Below are 26,707 nucleotides of genomic sequence, written 5' to 3'. Positions count from 1 at the left end.
AACCCTTCACAATATTAGAAGAGAACAAATATGACAAATAAACATCTGTACACTCGCTGTCACCGCAGACAGGTATTCACAGAGATTTATTACATGCAGGAACACTCTTCAAGAGAAAGGGATTCTTTAGTTTGCATTAAAAGCCTCAGAGACTATTTCAACATTTTTCAACATAGGGTTTAATAATAAAAAGGTCAAAATGGTGCAAATAAAATAAAGAAAAAAGGGTGTGCAAAGTGTCTTGGTGCTGCTCAATGTAAAGAGTCACCTCACCGGCATATATAGGGGATTGGTGTCTGCATCAAAGTCCAGTAGCTTGCGGTTGAGAAGAGAAGAAAGGGCACCGCTCTGAGCATCTCTGAGGGGATGGCCTCAGCCGTCATGCCAGCCACACCCACTGACGCATTTTACCCCGACCACCATGGCTTGATCACAGAGGAGTCACGTCAGAGGGCGTGGCCGGCATGACGGCTGAGGCCATCCCCCATATACAGGATCTCAACCGAAAGAAAAAAGGGAGTTACAAGGAAATAAAGAGACAACAAGATCCCCATAAGATTCCCCTTCTTACATCAGGATCCCTATCGTAGTTCCCCCATACATCTGGGTCTCCATCAGATTTCCCACTTACATCAGGATTACTATCATAGTTCCCCCATACATCAGGGTCACCATAAGAGTCCTCCTCACATCAGTGACCCCATCAGAGTTCCCCCATGTATTAGGGTCCCCATCAGATTCTTCCTTACATCAGGATCCCTATCATAGTTCCCCCATCGATCAGGGTCCCCATCGGATTCTCCTAATTACATCAGGATCCCTATCATAGTTCCCCAATATATCAGGGTCCCCATCAGATCCCTCCCCCCCCCCCACTTACATCAGGATCCCTATCATAGTTCCCCAATGCATCAGGGTCCTGATCATATTCCCTTTCTTACATCAGGATCCCTATCATAGTTCCCCCATACATCAGGGTCCTCGTTAGATTCCCACCTTACATCAGAATCCCTATTGTAGTTCCCCCATACATCAGGATCCAATCAGATTCCCTTTCTTGCATCAGGATCCCTATCATAGTTCCCCCATCAGATTCCCTACTTACATCAGGATCCCTATCATAGTTTCCCCATACATCAGGTTCCCCATCAGATTCCCCCCTTACATTAGGATCCCTATCATAGTTCCCCAATACATCAGGGTCCCCATTAGATTCCCACCTTACATCAGAATCCCTATCATAGTTTCCCCATACATCAGGATGCCCATCAGATTCCCCTCCTTTCATCAGGAACCCTATCATAGTTCCTCCATTCATCAGGGTCCCCATCAGATTCCCCACTTACATCAGGATCCCTATCATAGTTCCCCCATACATCAGGGTCCCCATCAGATTCCCTTTCTTACATCAGGCTCCCTATCGTAGTTCCCCCATACATCAGGAACCCCATTAGATTCCCACCTTACATCAGAATCCATATCATAGTTCCCACATACATCAGGGTCCCCACCAGATTCATCTCCTTACATCAGGAACCCTCACATAGTTCCCCATACATCAAGGTCCCCATCAGATTCCCCCCCTTACATCAGGATCCCTGTCATAGTTCCCCCATACATCAGGGTCCCCATCAGATTCCTTTTCTTACATCATGTTCTCTATCATAGTTCTCCCATACATCAGGGTCCCCATCAGATTCCCCACTTGCATCAGGATCCCTATCATAGTCCCCCCATACATCAAGTTCCCCATCAGATTCCCCCCTTACATTAGGATCCCTATCATAGTTCCCCCATATATCAGGGTCCCCATCAGATTCCCCACTTACATCAGGATCCCTATCATAGTTCCCCCATACATCAGGGTCCCCATCAGATTCCCCCCTTACATTAGGATCCCTATCATAGTTCCCCCATACATCAGGGTCCCCATCAGATTCCCACCTTACATCAGAATCCCTATCATAGTTCCCTCATACATCAGGGTCCTCATCAGATTCCCTGCTTGCATTAGGATCCCTATCATAGTTCCCCAATATATCAGGGTCCCCATCAGATTCCCCACTTACATCATGATCCATATCATAGTTCCCCCATACATCAGGGTCCCCATCAGATTCCCACCTTACATCAGGATCCTTATCATAGTTCCCCCTTACATCAGGGTCCCCCATCAGAGTCCCCAGTTATGTGGGGGTTTTGAAGCAGAGACTATAGGCAGCATTTGCTGACCTTAGGCCTCAACAGTGCACAATCTTGTAGCAGCCGGATGTGGCCCAATGGCCGTAGTTTGGAGGCCCCTGTATACAGGGTAAAAGATCCATCTGGTACAACTCCGCTAATGTGTTTCAGCCACAATGAGGTCTTACTCTAGCTATGATTAGGGCCGCCTTTGACGCATTAGCGAGGTTGTATTGTGGCAGCACCCAAATATTGTAGAGTTCCCTTTAAGTTTTAACATTTCTAATCAGCTCACTTCCACCTCCCTTATTTCCTGTGTAACAATGTGTTCCAGTCTGTCGCTGGTATTCTTATCTGTAGCTGAAGATAAATTATCTAGCAAGGCCAAATTCTGAATTGCTTAGAAAGCCTTTTTGAATGTACAGAAAGTGAAAGAGGAAATATATGTATGGTGACATAATTGCTGATATGTATACCCTGTGAGATGTTTTTCAAGCCACTTAGCTTGCTGGGATGAGCCCTTGCTGGGTCACTCAGCGCTGATTAATAAAAAGTTTGTTTTCCTCAAGTCTGTGTCCGGAGTTTTACCTGGTGTTCCCAAAATTGCTACTACAGTATCAGATGGACCTGTATACAATAAAGTCCTTTCAGCAGCTCCTGTGTGAGTTCCGGCTTCTATTACACCGTTCGGACTTTGATGGCTTGCAGGAGCCATAGCCGCAGCAGCAGTGTCCCTCACAGCCGACATGGATTATCTGGGCTGAACTCGGTAAGTTCATTTTAGGGACACCAAGTAATAGTCCAAACAGGCGTGTCCTGTACCTGTATTCATAATCTGAGGTATGAGGGCCTTGTACGGCACCCCCCCCAAACTACCCCAACATGGAGGGGGTTCCTTGCCAAGGAGGACCAACATGGCTAAGCACCAATGTTGCTGAGGACAAGGGCCTCTTTCCCACAACCCTTGGCCAATGGCTGTGGTGGTCTACAGGCAGTAGGGGATTATCAAAATCTGTGAAACCCCTTTAACACTAAGAGGGGCCCCCAGATATCAGCCCCCCCAATGTGAATGAATAAGAGGTTAATAATACCCACATTCATTCACTCATCATATGAAAAGTAAAGAGACATACTAAGTTCTTGCCCTGAGCTTTGTAAGTGTGTACTTGTGGTGAACGAGGGCAAAGGCTAGATCCACGCAACCCTGGCCCGGTGGTTGTGGGGGGTCAGTGGGCCAGTAGGCACTTATTGAAATCTGGCAGCCCCCTTTAACCACTTCCAGTCCGGACACTTTTACCCCCTTCCTGACCAGGGCAATTTTCAGCTTTCAGCGCTATCACACGCGGTCATGCAAAACTGTACCCATATGAATTTTTTACCATTTTTTTGAGACAGATAAAGCTTCATTTTGGTGGTATTTATTCACCGCTGGGATTTTTATTTTTTTTGCTATGTAAATGAAAATGTCCAAAAATTTTGAAAAAAAGTGTTTTTCTTATAAAAGTTTGTAAATAAATAATATTTCATCATAAATCTTGGCCAAAATTTATTCTGTTATCTTTTTAGTTAAAAAAAAAAAAAAAGCCAAATTAGTTTATAACCAACAATTATAATTTTTAAAAAAAAATTTTTACATTTTTATTTTTTTTTATATTATTATTTATTTATTGTTTTTACATACTGTCACCCTAGCAGTACAGTGTCACCATGGTGACACTGTACTACTTGTGGGGGGTGATGAAGATTTTTTTTTTTTACACTGATTGCTTTTACACCCATATAGGATGTAAAAGCAATCATTTCTCTTTCTCTCTGTCTGCATTCTTGCAGCCATTGAGAACTACTGAGTGAGCTGTGATTGGTCACAGCTTGTCACATGGTACAAGGCTGTTGTGAATAGCCCTGTACCATGTGACCTCTGTGATCATTCACAGATTTCACACGTAGTAAGCAATGATGTCAGAATTGACATCTTGCTTACTACTTTGCATGTGATCACTGATTGGCTAATCAGTGATCACATGATCGGGACCTCGCACAGAGGTCCCGTCCGACGATCAGTGTTTCACTGTGAGGACACAGCGGGCACCGGATCGCGGAGCTGCGCGCTCCCGGGGAGCACGCACAAGCAGGGTGCAGGGAGGCCATTTATAAACGACCACCTGACCCTGCACTGCCACCGTCTGGCCGTTTATACACAACGGACGGTCGGGAAGTGGTTAACAATAAAGCCCCAGACAGTGGGGTATTTAGGTTTTGGCAACACAAAAATAGGCTGCGCCCCCCCCATAAAAAAGCCACCCTAGGCAAATGCCTTGTTGGCCTCAAGGTAAATACACCCCTGGCTCCAGATACGATCCCACCATGTGAAGGAGTGAGGGTCCACAGTACCCCTACTCCTTCACACAAAAAAAGTAAAAAAAAAAAAAAAAAAAAAACGGATTTAAAAGAAAAGTTTTTTTGGTGTTGAAGAAGCATTTTTTATGAAATTTAAATATAAATTGACTTTTTTTTTTTTTTTTTTTATGAAATCCTGTGTCCATGCTTGGCTTGTCACTGTAGCGCCTGAAAAGTCCCCATGAATTGTTGTTACCCATGTGGAAGAAAAATATATTTTAAATATATTTTAAAAATATTCTTCCCAAATATATTGACATGTATTTGAAATGCAACAATTTTGGCCGTATTCAATATATTTAAAAAAAAAAAAATATATATATATATATAAAAATACGCATTTCCTTCACTGTATACTGTGTATATATATCCAGCAACCAATCCCCCTTCTTCACAATGACAGCCGCAGACCCGCCATGACACTTCTTTATTCATTTTACAATACATGAGATTAATCAGCATAAATATCGGCTGCCATGACATGACACGTACACACAATTGTACAGAGATACAAAGGATATAAAAATAAAATTGTCTTTTAAAAAATAAATTAGAATACATTTACTAACTAATACATTCATTAGGGAGCATTATAGTAAGACAGCGTCCTGTTACATTGTACTGGCGGCCCTCCAGCTGTTGTGAAACTACAAGTCCCATCATGCCTCTGCCTTTGGGAGTCATGCTTGTGACTGTCAGTTTTGCAATGCCTCATGGGACTTGTAGTTTGGCAACAGCTGGAGGGCCGCCAGTTCTACACCCGTACATTAGACTGATATTAAACCCGAAATCAAAAATGTATTACAGTGCAGCCAATCATTGGATGTGGTGGCTGCATTTGTTTTATTTTTTAGACTTTTTTTCACCTGGTGCTCTGGCCAGCAACACACCTCCTGTATTAGAGCACCCCCACTCTGGATGAAGGAGCACAGGAGGCACTTTTGGACAGCAGCATTTTCAGTCTGGGGGGGAGGGGAGTCTTAGATAAACTAGCAGATTTAGATACACTAACACATTGAAGTCCAACTCTAGCTCACACGTTTCCTTTTGGGATAAATAAAGTTGATCATTGTAAACACCCCTGTCAGTGGTAAATGGTTTTTCCCATCTCTGGATGAAGGAGCACAGCTGAAACGCGTTGTGGGATCAGGGCTGGATATCCATTTTTATTGTGGGGGGGAGGAGCCAAAGACAGGGTCACCAGGCTTTCTCCAATCAGCATGCAGGGAGGTTTGGAAAGGCAGATTATCATTGTTGGCTGGTGAGGCACTGCTGTCGGTGGCAGTGCCCCGGATTTCAAGTCATCCGGACGAGTCATTAGATGGATTCCCTGAGAGGTGGAGTTCAGTGCATTTTCTTGCTGGTGCAGCAGAGACATCAGTATTGTAAACAGATCCATGTTATTCTCGGCGGTCCCCACAGAGGGGGGGCATGACAGTATCATCGTTTCTTATTGCACGTATCCCCGGGTACAGATCAAACATCCAGATTTCTCCAGAGAATTCAGATTTGGCTGGAGGTCTTCGCTGGTGGGTGGGTCTATCTGGGCAGATTATATCTTCCACTCTGTGAAAAGAGAAAATTGGTGCTAATGAAATAGGAACTACACATAGATGGCCGCTAGGTGGCGCTAATGACATAGGAACTACACATAGATGGCCACTAGCTGGCGCTAATGACATAGGAACTAAACATAGATGACCACTAGGTGGCGCTAATGACATAGGAACTACACATAGATGGGTGCTAGGTGGCGCTAATGACATAGGAACTACACATAGATGACCACTAGGTGGCGCTTATGAAATAGGAACTACACATAGATGGCCGCTAGATGGCAGTAATGACATAGGAACTACACATAGATGGCCACTAGGTGGTGCTAATGACATAGGAACTACACATAGATGGCCGCTAGATGGCAGTAATGACATAGGAACTACACATATATGACCGCTAGGTGGCGCTAATGAAATAGGAACTACACAATGATGGCCGCTAGGTGGTGCTAATTACATTGGAACTACACATATATGGCCACTAGGTGGTGCTAATGACATAGGAACTACACATAGATGACTGCTAGGTGGCGCTAATGACATAGGAACTACACATAGATGACCTCTAGGTGGCGCTAATGACATAGGAACTACACATAGATGACCGCTAGGTGGCGCTAATGACATTGGAACTACACATAGATGGCCACTAGGTGGTGCTAATGACATAGGAACTACACATAGATGGCCGCTAGATGGCAGTAATGACATAGGAACTACACATAGATGGCCACTAGGTGGTGCTAATGACATAGGAACTACACATATATGACCGCTAGGTGGCGCTAATGAAATAGGAACTACACAATGATGGCCGCTAGGTGGTGCTAATTACATTGGAACTACACATAGATGGCCACTAGGTGGTGCTAATGACATAGGAACTACACATAGATGACTGCTAGGTGGCGCTAATGACATAGGAACTACACATAGATGGCCGCTAGGTGGCGCTAATGACATTGGAACTACACATAGATGACCGCTAGGTGGCGCTAATGACATTGGAACTACACATAGATGACCGCTAGGTGGCGCTAATGACATTGGAACTACACATAGATGACCGCTAGGTGGCGCTAATGACATTGGAACTACACATGGATGACCGCTAGGTGGTGCTAATGACATAGGAACTACACATAGATGGCCGCTAGGTGGCGCTAATGGCATTGGAACTACACATAGATGACCGCTAGGTGGCGCTAATGACATTGGAACTACACATAGATGACCGCTAGGTGGCGCTAATGACATTGGAACTACACATAGATGGCCACTAGGTGGCGCTAATGACATTAGGAACTACACATAGATGGCCACTAGGTGGTGCTCATGACAGAGGAACTACACATAGATGACCGCTAGATGGCGCTAATGACATAGGAACTACACAATGATGGCCGCTAGGTGGACCTAATGACATAGGAACTACACATAGATGGCCGCTAGAGGCAGTAATGACATAGGAACTACACAAAGATGGCCGCTAGGTGGCGCTAATGAAATAGGAACTACACCATGATGGCCGCTAGGTGGCGCTAATGAAATAGGAACTACACCATGATGGCCGCTAGGTGGCGCTAATGACATTGGAACTACACATAGATGGCCACTAGGTGGTGCTAATGACATAGGAACTACACATAGATTGCCGCTAGGTGGTGCTAATGACATAGGAACTACACAATGATGGTCGCTAGGTGGCGCTAATGTCATTGGAACTACACATAGATGACCGCTAGGTGATGCTAATGACAGGAACTACACACTGTTGGCCGCTAGGTGGTGCTAATGACATAGGAACTACACATAGATGACCGCTAGGTGGCGCTAATGACATAGGAACTACACATAGATGGCCGCTAGATGGCGCTAATGAAATAGGAACTACACAATGATGGCCGCTAGGTGGTGCTAATTACATTGGAACTACACATAGATGGCCACTAGGTGGTGCTAATGACATAGGAACTACACATAGATGACTGCTAGGTGGCGCTAATGACATAGGAACTACACATAGATGGCCGCTAGGTGGCGCTAATGACATTGGAACTACACATAGATGACCGCTAGGTGGCGCTAATGACATTGGAACTACACATAGATGACCGCTAGGTGGCGCTAATGACATTGGAACTACACATAGATGACCGCTAGGTGGCGCTAATGACATTGGAACTACACATGGATGACCGCTAGGTGGTGCTAATGACATAGGAACTACACATAGATGGCCGCTAGGTGGCGCTAATGGCATTGGAACTACACATAGATGACCGCTAGGTGGCGCTAATGACATTGGAACTACACATAGATGACCGCTAGGTGGCGCTAATGACATTGGAACTACACATAGATGGCCACTAGGTGGCGCTAATGACATTAGGAACTACACATAGATGGCCACTAGGTGGTGCTCATGACAGAGGAACTACACATAGATGACCGCTAGATGGCGCTAATGACATAGGAACTACACAATGATGGCCGCTAGGTGGACCTAATGACATAGGAACTACACATAGATGGCCGCTAGAGGCAGTAATGACATAGGAACTACACAAAGATGGCCGCTAGGTGGCGCTAATGAAATAGGAACTACACCATGATGGCCGCTAGGTGGCGCTAATGAAATAGGAACTACACCATGATGGCCGCTAGGTGGCGCTAATGACATTGGAACTACACATAGATGGCCACTAGGTGGTGCTAATGACATAGGAACTACACATAGATTGCCGCTAGGTGGTGCTAATGACATAGGAACTACACAATGATGGTCGCTAGGTGGCGCTAATGTCATTGGAACTACACATAGATGACCGCTAGGTGATGCTAATGACAGGAACTACACACTGTTGGCCGCTAGGTGGTGCTAATGACATAGGAACTACACATAGATGACCGCTAGGTGGCGCTAATGACATAGGAACTACACATAGATGGCCGCTAGATGGCGCTAATGACATTGGAACTACACATAGATGACCACTAGGTGGCGCTAATGAAATAGGATCTACACAATGATGGCCGCTAGGTGGCGCTAATGACATTGGAACTACACATAGATGGCCGCTAGGTGGCGCTAATGACATTGGAACTACACATAGATGGCCGCTAGGTGGCGCTAATGACATAGGAACTACACATAGATGGCCGCTAGGTGGCGCTAATTACATTGGAACTACACAATGATGACCGCTAGGTGGCGCTAATGACATAGAAACTACACATATATCCATTTGCTCTCTGGAAGATTTACTCCCCCCCCCCCCCCTCCCCTTCATGACTAGGCCAATCTTTTTGCTAAGCAGCGCTTTGCCGCTTTAACATTTGCGCGGTCATGCAACACTGTACACAAGTGAAATTGATTTTTTTTTCCACCAAATTATAACCCGACCAGCAAGTGCAAACTTTCAGTTTGAGTCTCCTTACCCTGGATGACGGCATTCGCAGCTCATACGTGCGCACCCTCATTCCGGTCTCTGGCAAGTGACGTAGCGGGATGTCTCTGGGAATGAAGTTCCCCATAAATCTCAGCCTGGCCGCCTGTGGAGCAAACATTGGATGAGGGGGGAGCGAGCAGAACACAGGCCATAACGTTGTACAAATGTAGGAAATGGGATCATTTATAATGCAATATATATATAAAGAATGGCGCCCCCCCAGGGGCGGACTGACAACTCATGGGGCCCCCGGGCAATAGGGGATCATGGGGCCCCTGTGTCCTTGCCCAAACTCAAAAAAGCCTATGAAAAAGGTACCAGGGGCATCTCATGGGGCCCCCTACTGACCCCGGGCCCTCGGGTAGTGCCCGAATTTCCAAGTTGTCAGTCCGCCCCTGGTGTGTAGTTTATTGAAACGGTGTCGCACTGTGGAATATATTTTGGTTTTTTACGTTTTTTTTCGGTTTGGAGCCATGACTGAGGGAAGATATATTCGGAGGGAGCAAAACACGGATTTATCGCAATGCGAAGGCTATACATTCCAACAAAACGCATTTGACCTATTATAGTACATAGGGGAGCAGGGGGTGTGTCCTTAATACAAGTACATCTCGGAAAGTTGATGGCAGCACATTATTAGGAGATTTAGAATTTGGCATTAGATCCCTACTTATTCACAGCTGATTTATTGTGGACTCATGCTTATTGCTTACTTGAGATTTATATACACTATATTGCCCGCAGTATTGGTCGCCCCGCCCTTTCCCCGCACATGACCTTTAATGGCCCCCCAGTCTTAGTCCGTAGGGTTCAATATTGAGTTGGCCCCGCCCTTTCCCCGCACATGACCTTTAATGGCCCCCAGTCTTAGTCCGTAGGGTTCAATATTGAGTTGGCCCCGCCCTTTGCAGCTATAACAGCTTCAACTCTTCTGGGAAGGCCGTCCACAAGGTTTAGGAGGGTGTCTATGGGAAGGTTGGACCATTCTTCCAGAAGCACATTTGTAAGGTCAGGCACTGATGTCGGGGGAGGAGGCCTGGCTCGCAGCCTCCGCTCTAATTCATCCCAAAGGTGTTCTATGGGGTTGAGGTCAGGACTCTGTGCAGGCCAGTCAAGTTCCTCCACACCAAACTGGCTCCTCCATGTCTTTATGGGCCTTGCTTTGTGCACTGGTGCGCAGTCATGTTGGAACAGGAAGGGGCCATCCCCAAACTCTTCCCACAAAGTTGGGAGCATGAAATTGTCCAAAATGTCGAATTAAGAGTTCCCTTCACTGGAACTAGGGGGCCAAGCCCAACCCCTGAAAAACAACCCCAAACCATAATCCTTCCTCCACCAAACTTTACACTTGGCACAATGCAGTCAGGCAAGTATCATTCCAACCGCCAAACTCAGACATGTCCATCAGATTGCCAGACAGTGAAGCATGATTGGTCACTCCAGAGAACACGTCTCCCCTGCTCTAGAGTCCAGTGGCGGCGTGCATCCGACGCTTTGCATTGCACTTGGTGTTGGATGCAGCTGCTCGGCCATGGAAACCCATTCCATGAAGCTCTCTACGCACTGTTGTTGGGCTCATCTGAAGGCCACACCAAGTTTGGAGGTCTTTAGCTATTGACTCTGCAGACAGTTGGTGATTTCTGTGCACTGTGCGCTTCAGCATGCGCTGACCCCGCCCTGTCATGTGACGTGGCCTACCACTTGGTGGCTGAGTTGCTGTTCTCAGTTGCTTCCACTTTGTTATAATCCCGCTAACAGTTGAGCGTGGAATATTTAGTAGCCAGGAAATGTCACGGATGGACTTATTGCCCAGGTGGCCACCTATCACGGGACCACGCTTGGAGTCACTGAGCTCCTGAGAGCGACCCATTCTTTCACCAATGTTTGTAGAAGCAGTCTGCATGCCTAGGGGCTTGATTGTATACACCTGTGTCCATGGAGGGGATTGGAACACCTGAATCACATGATATGGAGGGGACTGGAACACCTGAATCACATGATTTGGAGGGGATTGGAACACCTGAATCACATGATTTGGAGGGCGGGTCCAATACTTTTGGCAATATAATGTATTTTTGATGAGAAGTTAGCGCAGTACATTTAATTTGAGAAAAATAGCTTTTATGAATGAGAGTACACTTAGCAAGTGGTTGCAGCAATCTCCCCCTTCTTTCATTTATTTATTCAGTATTATTAATGCTTATGGTGTAGCAGCGCACGAGTGTGAGACTCTTTATTTAAGACTTGAAAATTGCTGTTCCCAGACGCCCTCCATCCAATCTGACAGAGCTTGAGCGATTCTGCACGGGCAGAAATGTCCCTCTCTAGATGTGCAAAGAGACATCCCCAAAAAGACTCGCAGCTGGAATGGCAGCCAAAGGGGGTCCTACAAAGTATTGACTCCGGGGGGGCTGAATACAAATGCAGCCACACTTTTCACAGATTTATTGGTCACAAATGTTGGAAACCATTTCTCATTTTCCTTCCACTTCACAATTATGTGCCACTTTGTGTCAGTCTATCACATCCAATCCCAATAAATACATTGTAACATGACAACATGGGGGACATTTCAAGGGGGAGGAAGACTCTTTCAAGGCTCTGTATATTGATCACATGGCTTTGTTAGAAAACAAAGACATTTGCCTATGCAGTCTAAATAGGAAATTTGAGGCTAAATGGAGATAAGGGAGAAATTTGTGGTAAAATCAGTACACAACACATGAACGCGCTCTACCAGGACGTTGACACTTACCAGATATACCCCGATCAGCAGAGCAACCATGAAAACAGCCGTCAGGACAATGAGAGCAATACCATAACTAGGGATAAATCCAGATGTATCACTTCCAACGTTTTGTGCTAGATGGGAAAAAATTACAAAAAAAAGTTGTGTAAAGATTTGAACAAAGAGGCCTTGTGAGTCCTAAAGTGAACCTAACTAAATTCTAGGTAAGGACAGTGGGAGCACCAAATGGTGGCAGGAGAGGCCACATGGAAGAAAAATATATTTTAAATATACTTTAAAAATATTCTTCCCAAATATATTGACATTTTATTTTTTAATTTATTTATTTATTAAAATATATTGAATACAGCCAAAATTGTAGTATTTCAAATATATCTCAATATATTTGAAATACTACAATTTTGTCCATATTCAATATATTTGATAAAATATATATATATATATATATATATATATATTTTTTTTTTTTTTATCAAATATATTGAATACGGACAAAATTGTAGTATTTCAAATATATCTCAATATATTTGAAATACTACAATTTTGTCCGTATTCAATATATTTAAAAAAAAAAAAAAATATATATATATATATATATATATATATATATATACTGTATGTTGAAATATATATGAAACATATTTTTTTAAATATATTCTTCAGAGTTTTTTTTTAAAAAAAAGAACTTTTAACATATATTTTTACATATATTTGTAAATGCATTCCAAAAATGCTGGTTAGATGTATTTTTAAAGACATACAGTATATTTGAAAATGTATTTTTAGAAATACTTTTCATATATTTTGTAATATATAAAAAATGCATTTAAACATACAGTGTATATATTTTTGTGTGGGCGGTAGTTGTGCTAATAGACATTATTGGGGGGGGGGAGCATTTGTACAAGGAGGGGAAATTTGAGGGGGGGGATTTGTGCTAGAAGGGGGGAATTTATGCTGGGAGAGGGGATTTACAGTGGGAAGGGGAGGATGTATGTTTGTGGAAATGGTGCTAGGAAGGGAAGTTTTAGTGTGGGGTTAGCTGTGCTAAAAGGCATGATTGGGGGGGGCATTTGTACTAGGAGGGGACATTTGAGTGGGGAGGATTTGTGCTAGTAAGGTTTTTTTTTTGTTTTTTTGTACAAGGGGGTCATTTGTGCTTGAGGGATTTGGGGGATGGGGAGGAGAGATTTGCGCTGGGAGGGGGTGCTTATATGAGATGTTAGTGATCAGGGTAGGATCTCACACACTGAGAAGCAAAACCTTAACACCGTTCCGTTAAAAGACTCTTGAGATGGTGACCATCAGCTTTCATCCAGCACCAGGATGTTGCACTAGTGCTGTCCTCTTAAGCTTGGGGAATCTTGAAACTACACAAAGAAAACCAAAAGGGTGCAAAGGCCTGTGTATACTTACAGGAGCAAATGGTAAAACCGGCGTTGTACAGTAAACCCAGGAACTGAAATGACTTCTGAAAGATGGATCTCACATGGTCCTAACACGAGTCCAACTACCAACTGACACGTTTCCATGGACATGCTCCCTTCTTCAGAGCCCTGAAGAAGGGGGCATGTCCCTCAAAATATGGCAGCTGGTAGTTGGACTCATGTTAAGACCATGTGAGGTCCATCTTGAAGAAGACCATTTTCGTTTCTGGGTTTATATACAAAGCCGGTTGAACCATTTGTTCTCGTGAGTATATACTCATTGGTTTTACTTCATAATAAATTTTGAAGGTAATGCATTAGGCCTTTACGCCTTTCGGTTTCGTTTGTGTAGTTTCAAGATTCCCCAAGCTTAAGAGGACAGCACTGATGCACCATCCTGGTCCTGGTTGACAGCTGATGGTCACCATCTATTACTGTCCATTTGGTTTCTCAAAAGGCTTCTAATGCAACGGTGTCAAGGTTTCGAGATCTTACCCCGATCACTAACATCTCATCTAATCATTAAGATGACTGTCATGTACCGGGAAAATCTACTTTAGGCCTACATCGATACGATGACATGTCCTTTCTTTACCAATTGGCTGGATTGTTTTTTCTTTGGCTGAACCAGTAGGAAAAAAACGGCTTCCAGCCAATTGGCAAAGTATGGAGGACATTATTCTCTCCAGACAGACTGAACACAGATACAGATCCTTTTTCTGATGGTAAAGTCAATATTTGCACAGATTTTTCAGAGCCAGGCATTGTGATTGGCCAATCAGTGATCACATGAATAGGTGTAAGCAAGATGTCACTTCTGACATCATTGCTTACTACGTGTGAAATCTGTGAATGATCACAGAGATCACATGATACAGGGCTATTCACAGCAGCCTTGTACCATGAGACAAGCTGTGACCAATCACAGCTCACACAGTATTTCTCAATGGCTGCAAGAATGCAGACAGAGAAGGAGAAGTGATTGCTTTTACAGACATTATGGGTGTAAAAGCAATCAGTGTAAAAAAAAAAAAATCTTCATCACCCCCCACTTCATCACTATGGTGACACTGTACTGCTAGGGTGACAGTATGTTAAAAAAAACAAAAACATAAATAATATAAAAAAATAAATAAATAAAAATTAAAAAAAAAAAGTTTTAAAAATTATAATTTTTGGTATAAACTAATTTGGGTTATTTTTTTTACTAAAGAGATAACTGAATAGATTTTGGCCAAGATTTATGAAGAAAGATTATTTATTTGCAAAATTTTATAAGAAAAACACTTTTTTTCTAAATTTTTGAACTTTTTCATTTATATAGCAAAAAAAATAAATAAATCCCAGCGGTGAATAAATACCACCAAAATAAAGTTTTATCTGTCTCAAAAAAATGCTAAAAAATTCATATGGGTACAGTGTTGCATGACCGCGCAATTATCATTCAAAGTGTGACAGTGCTGAAAGCTGAAAATTGGCCTGGACTAGAAGGGGGTGAAAGTGTCCGGACTGGAAGGGGGTGAAAGTGTCCGGACTGGAAGGGGGTGAAAGTGTCCGGACTGGAAGGGGGTGAAAGTGTCCGGACTGGAAGGGGGTGAAAGTGTCCGGACTGGAGGGGGGGGAAAGTGTCCGGACTGGAAGGGGGTGAAAGTGTCAGGACTGGAAGGGGGGGAAAGTGTCCGGACTAGAAGGGGGTTAAAGTGTCCAGACTGAAAGGGGGTGAAAGTGTCCAGACTGGAAGGGGGTGAAAGTGTCCGGACTGGAAGGGGGTGAAAGTGTCTGAACTGGAAGGGGGGGAAAGTGTCCGGACTGGAAGGGGGTGAAAGTGTCCGGACTGGAAGGGGGGGAAAGTGTCCGGACTGGAAGGGGGTGAAAGTGTCCGGACTGGAAGGGGGGGAAAGTGTCCGGACTGGAAGGGGGGGAAAGTGTCCGGACTGGAAGGGAGTGAAAGTGTCCGGACTGGAAGGGGGTGAAAGTGTCCGGACTGAAAGGGGGGAAAGTGTCCGGACTGGAAGGGGGGGGGAAAGTGTCCGGACTGGAAGGGGGTGAAAGTATCCGGACTGGAAGGGGGGGAAAGTGTCCGGACTGGAAGGGGGGGAAAGTGTCCGGACTGGAAGGGAGTGAAAGTGTCCGGACTGGAAGGGGGTGAAAGTGTCCGGACTGGAAGGGGGGGAAAGTGTCCGGACTGGAAGGAAGTGAAAGTGTCCGGAGTGGAAGGGGGGGAAAGTGTCCGGACTGGAAGGGGGGGAAGTGTCCGGACTGGAAGGGGGGGAAAGTGTCCGGACTGGAAGGGGGGGAAAGTGTCCGGACTGGAAGGGGGGAAAGTGTCCGGACTGGAAGTGGTTAATGAGATTCGCCCTCTCTATGTGTCCTGTCTACTGCAGCAAAAGAAAATCCCAACATTCGGGTTGACATCAGAACACTAATAAAGGGGAAATCTTTCAATGGAGACACTAGTTCTGGTGACACAATGTGATTCCCTCACTTTGGAGAGATTTCCTCTAATTTCCTATTTTGACTATGGAACAGGAAGTGAAGGGAAATCTCCCCAATGAGGCACAGATAACAACAGAAAAACGGATGGGGGTGATAACCCTCCCTTACTCTATCCAAAATGAAAAAAAAATAATTAAGTTAGATTTTAAAACCCAATTCCAACTTGGGAAAAAAAAAAAAAAAAAAAAATCAGCTCCTAGAAAGATGTAAAGTGCTGCCCTCTTCATCTGGTACTGTCCCCCACACACTAACCGATCTAGTCACTTCAGGGTTTTCAAACCCTGCTCCTTTTTAATCCATTCAAGTCATTTTCTGTGAATTCAGGGTGTCAAAGCTCCACCCCTTGCCCTGGAGAACTGGAGAAGGCCGCAAAGAGTGGCAACACATCAAAAGGCGATGCTGCTCTGCAGAATTTAGGATCTTCCCACCTAATAGGAGAGGACCTGTGACATTATGGAGCCAAAGATACCTGAAAAAAAGCTTTGTACTATATGAGGGTTTTTTTAGGGGTACAGGGGTGCTTCTATAAGGAAAAGGGACAAACAGCAGAGGAAATCCTGATCCCAAGCTGGACCTTAACTCGCTGACACTTGCTGTGCTCCATGATACAATACACTGCTTTCTACAAACTATATCAACCTAAATGTTGTAATTGAAGGTGTAGGGCAAACCACAAAGTACCTTGTGCAGCACTGATTGCAGATATCGTATTGGATCCAAGTGTTGTACTGCTTCCAGGTGTTGTACTGGATCCAGATGTTGTACTGGCTCCTGGAGTTGTACTGGATCCAGGTGTTGTACTGGTCCCTGGAGTTGTACTGGATCCAGATGTTGTACTGGTCCCTGGAGTTGCACTGGATCCAGGTGTTGTACTGGTCCCTGGAGTTGTACTGGATCCAGGTGTTGTACTGGATCCAGGTGTTGTACTGGTCCCTGGAGTTGTACTGGATCCAGGTGTTGTACTGGTCCCTGGAGTTGTACTGGATCCAGGTGTTGTACTGGTCCCTGAACTTGTACTAGATCCAGGTGTTGTACTGGTTACTGGAGTTGTACTGGATCCAGGTGTTGTACTGGATCCTGGATTTGTGCTAGATCCAGGTGTTGTACTAGTTTCTGGAGTTTTACTGGATTCTAGAGTTGTACTGGATCCAAGTGTTGTACTGGATTCTGGAGTTGTACTGGTTCCTGGAGCTGTACTGGATCCAGGTGTTGTATGGGTTACTGGAGTTGTACTGGATCCAGGTATTGTACTGGTTTCTGGAGTTGTACTGGATCCAAGTGTTGTACTGGATTCTGGGATTGTACTGGTTCCTGGAGCTGTACTGGATACAGGTGTTGTACTGGTTCCTGGAGCTGTACTGGATACAGGTGTTGTACTGGTTCCTGGAGTTGGACTAGATCCAGGTGTTGTATTTGTTCCTGGAATTGTACTGGTTTCAGAAGTTGTACTGGATCCAGTTATTTCACTGGCTCCTGGAATTGTACTGGATGCAAGTGTTGTACTGGTTTCAGGAGTTGTATGTGATCCAAGTGTCGTACTGGCTTCTGGAGTTGTACTGGATCCAGGTATTGTACTGGTTCCTGGAGATGTACTGGATCCAGGTGTTGTACTGGTTCCTGGAGTTGTACTGGATCCAAGTGTTGTGCTAGATCCAGATGTTGTACTGCTTTCTGGAGTTGCACTAGATCCAGGTGTTGTACTGGGTCCAGGTGTTGTACTGGTTGCTGCAGTTGTACTGCTTACTGGAGTTGAACTGGGTCCAGGCATTGCACTAGTTGCCGGAGTTGTACTTGATCCAGCTGTTGTACTGATTCTTGGAGTTGTACTGGATCCCGATATTGCACTGGTTCCTGAAGTTGTACTGGATTCAGGAGTTGTACTGGATTCAGGTGTTGTACTGGTTGCCGGAGTTGTACTCGATCCAGGTATTGCACTGGTTCCAGGAGTTGTACTCGATTCTGGAGTTGTACTGGATCCAAGTTTTGGACTGGTTCCTGGAGTTGTAGTTGATCCAAGGGCTGTGCTAGATGAAGGTGTTGTACTGGTTCCTGGAGTTGTACTGGATCCAGGTATTGCACTGGCTCCTGGATTTGTAATAGATTCTTGAGTTGTACTGGTTGCTGGAGATGTACTGGATACAGGTGTTGTACTGGTTCCTGGAGTTGTACTAGATACAGGTGTTGTGCTAGATCCAGATGTTGTACTGCTTTCTTGAGTTTTACTGGATCCAGGTGTTGTACTGGTTGCTGCAGTTGTACTGCTTCCTGGAGTTGTACTGGATCCAGGTATGGCACTGGATTCTGGAGTTGTACTGGATCCAAGTGTTGTACTGGTTCCTTGAGTTGTACTGGATCCAGGTATTGCACTTGTTCCTGGATTTGTACTGGATTCTGGAGTTGTACTGGATCCAAGTATTGTACTGGTTGCTGGAGTTGTACTGGATCCAGGAATTGCACTTGTTCCTGGATTTGTACTGGATTCTGGAGTTGTACTGGATCCAAGTATTGTACTGGTTGCTGAAGTTGTACTGGATCCAGGAATTGCACTTGTTCCTGGAGTTGTACTGGATCCAGGTGTTGTATTGGATCCAGGTGTTGTACTGGTTGCTGGAGTTGTACTGGATCCAGGTATTGCACTGGATCCTGGAGTTGTACTAGATTCTTGAGTTGTACTGGATCCAAGTGTTGTGCTGGTTCCTGAAGTTGTACTGGATCCATGTGTTGTACTGGTTCCTGGAGTTGTACTGGATCCAGGTGTTGTACTGGATCCAGGTATTGTACTGGTTGCTGGAGCTGTACTGGATTCTGGAGTTGTGCTGGATCCACTTGTTGTACTGGTTTCTGGAATTGTGCTGATTCCAAGTGCTGTACTAGTTCCTGGATTTGTACTGGATTGTGGAGTTGTACTGGGTCCAGGTGTTGTACTTGTTCCTGGAGTTGTACTTGATCCAGGTGTTGTGCTAGATCCAGATGTTGTACTGCTTTCTTGAGTTGTACTGGATCCAGGTGTTGTACTGGTTGCTGGAGTTGTACTGCTTCCTGGAGTTGTACTGGACCCAGGTATTGCACTGGTCCCTGGATTTGTACTGGATTCCGGAGTTGTACTGGATAAAAGTGTTGTACTGGTTACTGGAGTTGTACTGGATCCAGGTGTTGTACTGGCTCCTGGCGTTGTACTAGATTCCTGAGTTGTACTGGACCCAAGTGTTGTGCTGGTTCCTGAAGTTGTACTGGATCCAGGTGTTGTACCGGTTCCTGTAGCTGTACTGGATCCAGGTGTTGTGCTAGATCCAGGTGCTGTACTGGTTCCTGGAGTTGTACTAGATTCATGAGTTGTACTGGACCCAAGTGTTGTGCTGGTTCCAGAAGTTGTACTGGATCCAGGTGTTGTACTGGTTCCTGGAGCTGTATTGGATCCAGGTGTTGTACTGCTAGATCCAGATGTTGTACTGCTTTCTGGAATTGTACTGAATCTAGGTGTTGTACTGGATCCAGGTATTGTACTGGTTGCTGGAGTTGTACTGGATTCTGGAGTTGTGCTGGATCCAAGTGTTGTACTGCTTCCTGAATTTGTACTTGTTCCAGATGCTGTACTAGTTCCTGGATTTGTACTGGATTGTGGAGTTGTAGTGGATCCGGGTATTGTACTTGTTCCTGGAGTTGTACTGGATTCTGGAGTTGTGCTGGATCCAAGTGCTGTAATAGTTCCTGGATTTGTACTAGATTCTGGAGTTGTACTGGATCCAGATGTTGTACTGGTTCCTGGAGTTGTACTTGATCCAAGTGTTGCGCTGGTTCCTGAAGTTGTACTGGATCCAGGTGTTGTACTGGTTCCTGAAGTTGTACTTGATCCAGGTGTTGTGCTAGATCCAGATGTTGTACTGCTTTCTGGAATTGTACTGAATCCAAGTGTTGTACTAGTTGATGGAGCTGTACTGGATTCTGGAGTTGTTCTGGATCCAAGTGTTGTACTAGTTCCTGGATTTGTACTGGATTGTGGAGTTGTACTGGATCCAGGTATTGTACTTGTTCCTGGAGTTGAACTTGATCCAGGTGTTGTGCTAGATCCAGGTGTTGTACTGCTTTCTTGAGTTGTACTGGATCCAGGTGTTGTACTGGTTGCTGGAGTTGTACTGGATACAAGGGTTGTACTGGTTACTGGAGTTGTACTGGATCCAGGTGTTGCACTTGTTCCTGGAGTTGTACTGGATCCAGGTGTTGTACTGCTTTCTGGAGTTGTACTGGAACCAGGTGTTGTACTGGTTGCTGGAGTTGTAATGGTTCCTGGAGTTGTACTGGATCTAGGTGTTGTGCTAGATCCAGGTGTTGTACTGCTTCCTGGATTTGTGCTTGTTCCAGGTGCTGTACTAGTTTCTGGATTTGTACTGGATTGTGGAGTTGTACTGGATCCAGGTATTGTACTTGTTCCTGGAGTTGAACTTGATCCAGGTGTTGTACTGCTTTCTGGAGTTGTACTAGAACCAGGTGTTGTACTGGATCCAGGTGTTGTACTGGTTGCTGGAGTTGTAATGGTTCCTGGAGTTGTACTAGATCCAGGTGTTGTACTGCTTCCTGGCATTGTACTGGATCCAAATGTTGTACTGTTTGCTAGAGTTGTACTGCTTCCTGGAGTTGTACTGGATCCAAGTGATGCACTTGTTACTGGAGTTATACTGGATCCAGGTGTTGAGCTAGATCCAAATGTTGTACTGCTTTCTGGAATTGTACTGAATCCAGGTGTTGTACTGGATCCAGGAATTGTACTGGTTGCTGGAGCTGTACTGGATTCTAGAGTTGTGCTGGATCCAAGTGTTGTACTGGTTCCTAGATTTGTGCTTGTTCCAGGTGCTGTACTAGTTCCTGGTTTTGTACTGGATTCTGGAGTTGTACTGGACCCAAATGTTGTACTTGTTCCTGAAGTTGTACTTGATCCAGGTGTTGTGCTAGATCCAGGTGTTGTACTGGTTCCTGGATTTGTACTGGATTCTGGAGTTGTACTGGATCCAGGTGTTGTACTGGTTGCTGGAGTTGTACTGGAACCAGATATTGCACTTGTTCCTGCAGTTGTACTGGATCCAGGTGTTGTACTGCTTCCTGGAGTTGTACTGGATCCAGGTGTTGTGCTAGAACCAGGTGTTGTACTGCTTCCTGGAGTTGTACTGGATCCAGGTGTTGTGCTAGAACCAGGTGTTGTACTGCTTTCTGGAGTTGTACTGGATCCAGGTGCTGTACTGGTTGCTGGAGTTGAAATGGTTCCTGGAGTTGTACTGGATCCAGGTATTGTGCTAGATCCAGGTGTTGTACTGCTTCCTGGAGCTGTACTAGATTCCTGAGTTGTACCGGATGCAAGTGCTGTGCTGGTTCCTGAAATTGTACTGGATCCAAGAGTTGTACTTGTTCCTGAAGTTGTACTGAATCCAGGTGTTGTGCTAGATCCAGGTGTTGTACTGGTTCCTGGATTTATGCTGGTTCCAGGTGCTGTACTAGTTCCTGGATTTGTACTGGATTCTGGAGTTGTGCTAGATCCAGGTGTTGTACTGCTTTCAGGAGCTGTACTGGGTCCAGGTGTTGTACTGGTTGCTGCAGTTGTACTGGATCCAGGTGTTGTACTGGTTGCTGGATTTGTACTGGATCCAGGTGTTGTACTGGTTGCTGCAGTTGTACTGGATCCAGTTGTTATACTGGTTGCTGGAGATGTACTGGATCCAGGTGTTGTGCTGCTTTCAGGAGTTGTACTGGGTACAGGTGTTATACTGGATGCAGGTGTTATACTGGTTGCTGGAGTTGTAATGGTTCCTGGAGTTGTACTGGATGCAAGTGTTGTGCTCGTTCCTGAAGTTGTACTGGATCCAGCTGGTGTGCTAGATCCAGATGTTGTACTGTTTTCTGGAATTGTACTGAATCCAGGTGTTGTACTGGTTCCAGGAATTGTACTGGCTGCTGGAGTTGTACTGGATTCTGGAGTTGTGCTGGATCCAAGTGTTGTACTGGTTCCTGGATTCATGCTGGTTCCAGGTGCTGTACTAGTTCCAGGATTTGTACTGGTTTCTGAAGTTGTACTGGATCCAGTTGTTGTACTTGTTCCTGGGGTGGTACTTGATCCAGGTGTTGTGCTAGATCCAGGTGTTGTACTGGTTCCTGGATTTGTGCTGGTTCCAGGTGCTGTACTAGTTCCTGGATTTGTGCTGGTTCCTGAAGTTGTACTGGATCCAGGTGTTGTACTGGTTCCTGGAGTTGTACTGGATCCAGGTGGTGTGCTAGATCCAGATGTTGTACTGCTTTCTGGAATTGTACTGAATCCAGGTGTTGTACTGGATCCAGGAATGGTACTGATTGCTGGAGTTGTACTGGTTCCTGGATTTGTGCTGGTTCCAGGTGCTGTACTAGTTCCTGGATTTGTACTGGTTTCTGAAGTTGTACTGGATCCAGTTGTTGTACTGGTTCCTGGAGTTGTACTGGATCCAGGTGTTGTACTTGTTCCTGGAGTGGTACTTGATCCAGGTGTTGTGCTAGATCCAGGTGTTGTACTGGTTCCTTGATTTGTGCTGGTTCCAGGTGCTGTACTAGTTCCTGGAATTGTGCTGGTTCCTGAAGTTGTACTGGATCCAGGTGTTGTACTGGTTCCTGGAGTTGTACTGGATCCAGCTGGTGTGCTAGATCCAGATGTTGTACTGCTTTCTGGAATTGTACTGAATCCAGATGTTGTACTGGAACCAGGAATTGTACTGGTTGCTGGAATTGTACTGGATTCTGGAGTTGTGCTGGATCCAAGTGTTGTACTGGTTCCTGGATTTGTGCTGGTTCCAGGTGCTGTACTAGTTCCTGGATTTGTACTGGTTTCTGAAGTTGTACTGGATCCAGTTGTTGTAATGGTTCCTGGAGTGGTACTTGACCCAGGTGTTGTGCTAGATCCAGGTGTTGTACTGGTTCCTGGATTTGTGCTGGATTGTGAAGTTGTAATGGATCCAGGTGTTGTACTGGTTCCTGGAGTTGTACTGGATCCAGGTGTTGTACTGGATCCAAGTGTTGTACTTGTTTCTGGAGTTGTACTGGATCCAAGTGTTGTACTTGTTTCTGGAGTTGTACTGGATCCAAGTGTTATACTTGTTCCAGGTGTTGTGCTAGATCCAGATGTTGTACTGCTTTCTTGAGTTGTACTGGATCCAGGTGTTGTACTGGTTTGTGGAGTTGTACTGTTTCCTGGAGTTGTACTGGATCCAGGTATTGCACTGGTCCCTGAATTTGTACTGGATTCTAGAGTTGTGCTGGATCCAAGTGTTGTACTGGTTACTGAAATTGCACTGGGTCCAGGTGTTGTACTGGTTGCTGGAGTTGTACTGGATCCAGGTGTTGTACTGGTTGCTGCAGTTGTACTGGATCCAGGTGTTGTACTTGTTCCTGGAGTTGTACTTAAACCAGGTGTTGTGCCAGATTCAGGTGTTGTACTGGTTCCTTGATTTGTGCTGGTTCCAGGTGCTGTACTAGTTCCTGGATTTGTACTGGATTGTGGAGTTGTACTGGATCCAGGTGTTGTACTGCTTCCTGGAGTTGTACTGGATCCAGATGTTATACTGCTTCCTGGAGTTGTACTGGATCCAGATGTTATACTGCTTCTTGGAGTTGTACTTGATCCAGGTGTTGTACTGCTTTCTTGAGTTGTACTGTATCCAGGTGTTGCACTGGTTCCTGTATTTGTACTGGATTCTGGAGTTGTACTGGATCCAAGTGTCGTACTGGTTCCTGGAGTTGTACTGGATCCAAGTGTCGTACTGGTTCCTTGATTTGTACTGGATTCTGGAGTTGTACTGGATCCAACTGTCGTACTGGTTGCTGGAGTTGTACTGGTTGCTGGAGCTGTATTTGATCCAGGTATTGGCTCAGTGGTGGCTGTTGGTGGCTCAGTGGTGGTTTTTATCATTGTGGTTGTTGATGTTTCAATACTTGTTGCTATTGGTGTGGTTGATGGCTCAGTGGTTATTGCTGTCATGGTGGATGTTGGGGTTTTAGTGCTGGTTCCTATCATGTTGGAGGTTGGAGGCTCAGTGCTAGTTACTGTCATGGTGGTGATTGGATTATCAGTGCTGGTAACTATAGTGGTGGTTGCTATCATGGTGGTTGTGGGAGTTTCAGTGCTTTTTGCTATCGTAGTGGTTGGAGATTCCATAGTTGTTGTTGTCATAGCAGTGGTTGAAGTTTCAGTGCTAATTGCTGTCATGGTAGTTGCAATCTCAGTGGTTTTTATTGTCATGGTGGATATTGGAGTTTCAGAGCTTGTGGCTATCGTGGTGGTTGTAGATTTAGTTGGTGCTGTTACGGTAGTGGTTGGAGTTTCAGTGCTGGTTGTTATCATGGTGGTTGGAGGCTCCGTTGTGGTGACTAGAGGCTCAGTGGTGGCTGTTATCATGGTGGTTGTGGGAGTTTGAGTGCTAGTCACTGTTATGGAGGTTGGTGACTCAGTGGTTATTGCTGTCATGGTGGTTGTTGGAGTCTCAGTGCTGGTTGCTATCATAGTGGTTGAAGATTTCGTAGCTGTTGTTGTTGTTATAGCAGTGGTTGGGGTGTCAGTGCTGGTTGCTATCATAGTGGTTGGAGATTTCATAGCTGTTGTTGTTGTTGTTATAGCAGTGGTTGGGGTGTCAGTGCTGGTTGCTGTCATGGTGGTTGGAGATTCCGTAGCTGTTGTTGTTGTTATAGCAGTGGTTGGGGTGTCAGTGCTGGTTGCTGTCATAGTGGTTGGAGATTTCGTAGCTGTTGTTGTTGTTATAGCAGTGGTTGGGGTGTCAGTGCTGGTTGCTGTCATAGTGGTTGAAGATTCCGTAGCTGTTGTTGTTATAGCAGTGGTTGGGGTGTCAGTGCTGGTTGCTATCATAGTGGTTGGAGATTTCGTAGCTGTTGTTGTTGTTATAGCAGTGGTTGGGGTGTCAGTGCTGGTTGCTATCATAGTGGTTGGAGATTTCATAGCTGTTGTTGTTGTTGTTATAGCAGTGGTTGGGGTGTCAGTGCTGGTTGCTGTCATAGTGGTTGAAGATTCCGTAGCTGTTGTTGTTATAGCAGTGGTTGGGGTGTCAGTGCTGGTTGCTGTCATAGTGGTTGGAGATTCCGTAGCTGTTGTTGTTGGTATAGCAGTGGTTGGGGTGTCAGTGCTGGTTGCTGTCATAGTGGTTGGAGATTTCGTAGCTGTTGTTGTTGTTATAGCAGTGGATGGGGTGTCAGTGCTGGTTGCTGTCATGGTGGTTGGAGATTCCGTAGCTGTTGTTGTTGTTATAGCAGTGGTTGGGGTGTCAGTGCTGGTTGCTGTCATAGTGGTTGGAGATTTCGTAGCTGTTGTTGTTGTTATAGCAGTGGTTGGGGTGTCAGTGCTGGTTGCTGTCATAGTGGTTGAAGATTCCGTAGCTGTTGTTGTTATAGCAGTGGTTGGGGTGTCAGTGCTGGTTGCTGTCATGGTGGTTGGAGATTTCGTAGCTGTTGTTGTTGTTATAGCAGTGGTTGGGGTGTCAGTGCTGGTTGCTGTCATGGTGGTTGGAGATTCCGTAGCTGTTGTTGTTGTTATAGCAGTGGTTGGGGTGTCAGTGCTGGTTGCTGTCATAGTGGTTGAAGATTCCGTAGCTGTTGTTGTTATAGCAGTGGTTGGGGTGTCAGTGCTGGTTGCTATCATAGTGGTTGGAGATTTCGTAGCTGTTGTTGTTGTTATAGCAGTGGTTGGGGTGTCAGTGCTGGTTGCTATCATAGTGGTTGGAGATTTCATAGCTGTTGTTGTTGTTGTTATAGCAGTGGTTGGGGTGTCAGTGCTGGTTGCTATCATAGTGGTTGAAGATTCCGTAGCTGTTGTTGTTATAGCAGTGGTTGGGGTGTCAGTGCTGGTTGCTGTCATGGTGGTTGGAGATTCCGTAGCTGTTGTTGTTGGTATAGCAGTGGTTGGGGTGTCAGTGCTGGTTGCTGTCATAGTGGTTGGAGATTTCGTAGCTGTTGTTGTTGTTATAGCAGTGGATGGGGTGTCAGTGCTGGTTGCTGTCATAGTGGTTGAAGATTCCGTAGCTGTTGTTGTTATAGCAGTGGTTGGGGTGTCAGTGCTGGTTGCTGTCATGGTGGTTGGAGATTTCGTAGCTGTTGTTGTTGTTATAGCAGTGGTTGGGGTGTCAGTGCTGGTTGCTGTCATAGTGGTTGAAGATTCCGTAGCTGTTGTTGTTATAGCAGTGGTTGGGGTGTCAGTGCTGGTTGCTGTCATGGTGGTTGGAGATTTCGTAGCTGTTGTTGTTGTTATAGCAGTGGTTGGGGTGTCAGTGCTGGTTGCTGTCATGGTGGTTGAAGATTCCGTAGCTGTTGTTGTTATAGCAGTGGTTGGGGTGTCAGTGCTGGTTGCTATCATAGTGGTTGGAGATTTCGTAGCTGTTGTTGTTGTTGTTATAGCAGTGGTTGGGGTGTCAGTGCTGGTTGCTGTCATGGTGG

At 45.2% G+C, this 26,707-nt stretch overlaps 1 protein-coding gene across 1 annotated transcript; it reads right to left on the bottom strand.

Annotated features, from left to right (window-relative positions):
• Positions 1-4,988: 4,988 nt before the first annotated feature.
• Positions 4,989-24,811, bottom strand: LOC149438068 (uncharacterized). The gene is made up of 4 exons (XM_089660283.1): positions 16,943-24,811; positions 12,345-12,451; positions 9,579-9,692; positions 4,989-6,144 (listed from the first exon to the last, which is right to left on the bottom strand). Exons 1-4 carry the CDS (start codon positions 24,768-24,770, stop codon positions 6,118-6,120), a joined length of 8,076 nt encoding a protein of 2,691 aa, XP_089516409.1. The 5' UTR covers positions 24,771-24,811; the 3' UTR covers positions 4,989-6,117.
• Positions 24,812-26,707: the final 1,896 nt, after the last annotated feature.

This window comes from Staurois parvus, unplaced genomic scaffold, assembly GCF_062004578.1.
Source record: "Staurois parvus isolate SC_StPar_1 unplaced genomic scaffold, SC_StPar_1.0 ptg001221l, whole genome shotgun sequence".
Classification (NCBI taxonomy): domain Eukaryota; kingdom Metazoa; phylum Chordata; class Amphibia; order Anura; family Ranidae; genus Staurois; species Staurois parvus.
Note: the sequence above shows the minus strand (reverse complement) of the source record. Positions and strands in the feature narration are given on the sequence as shown.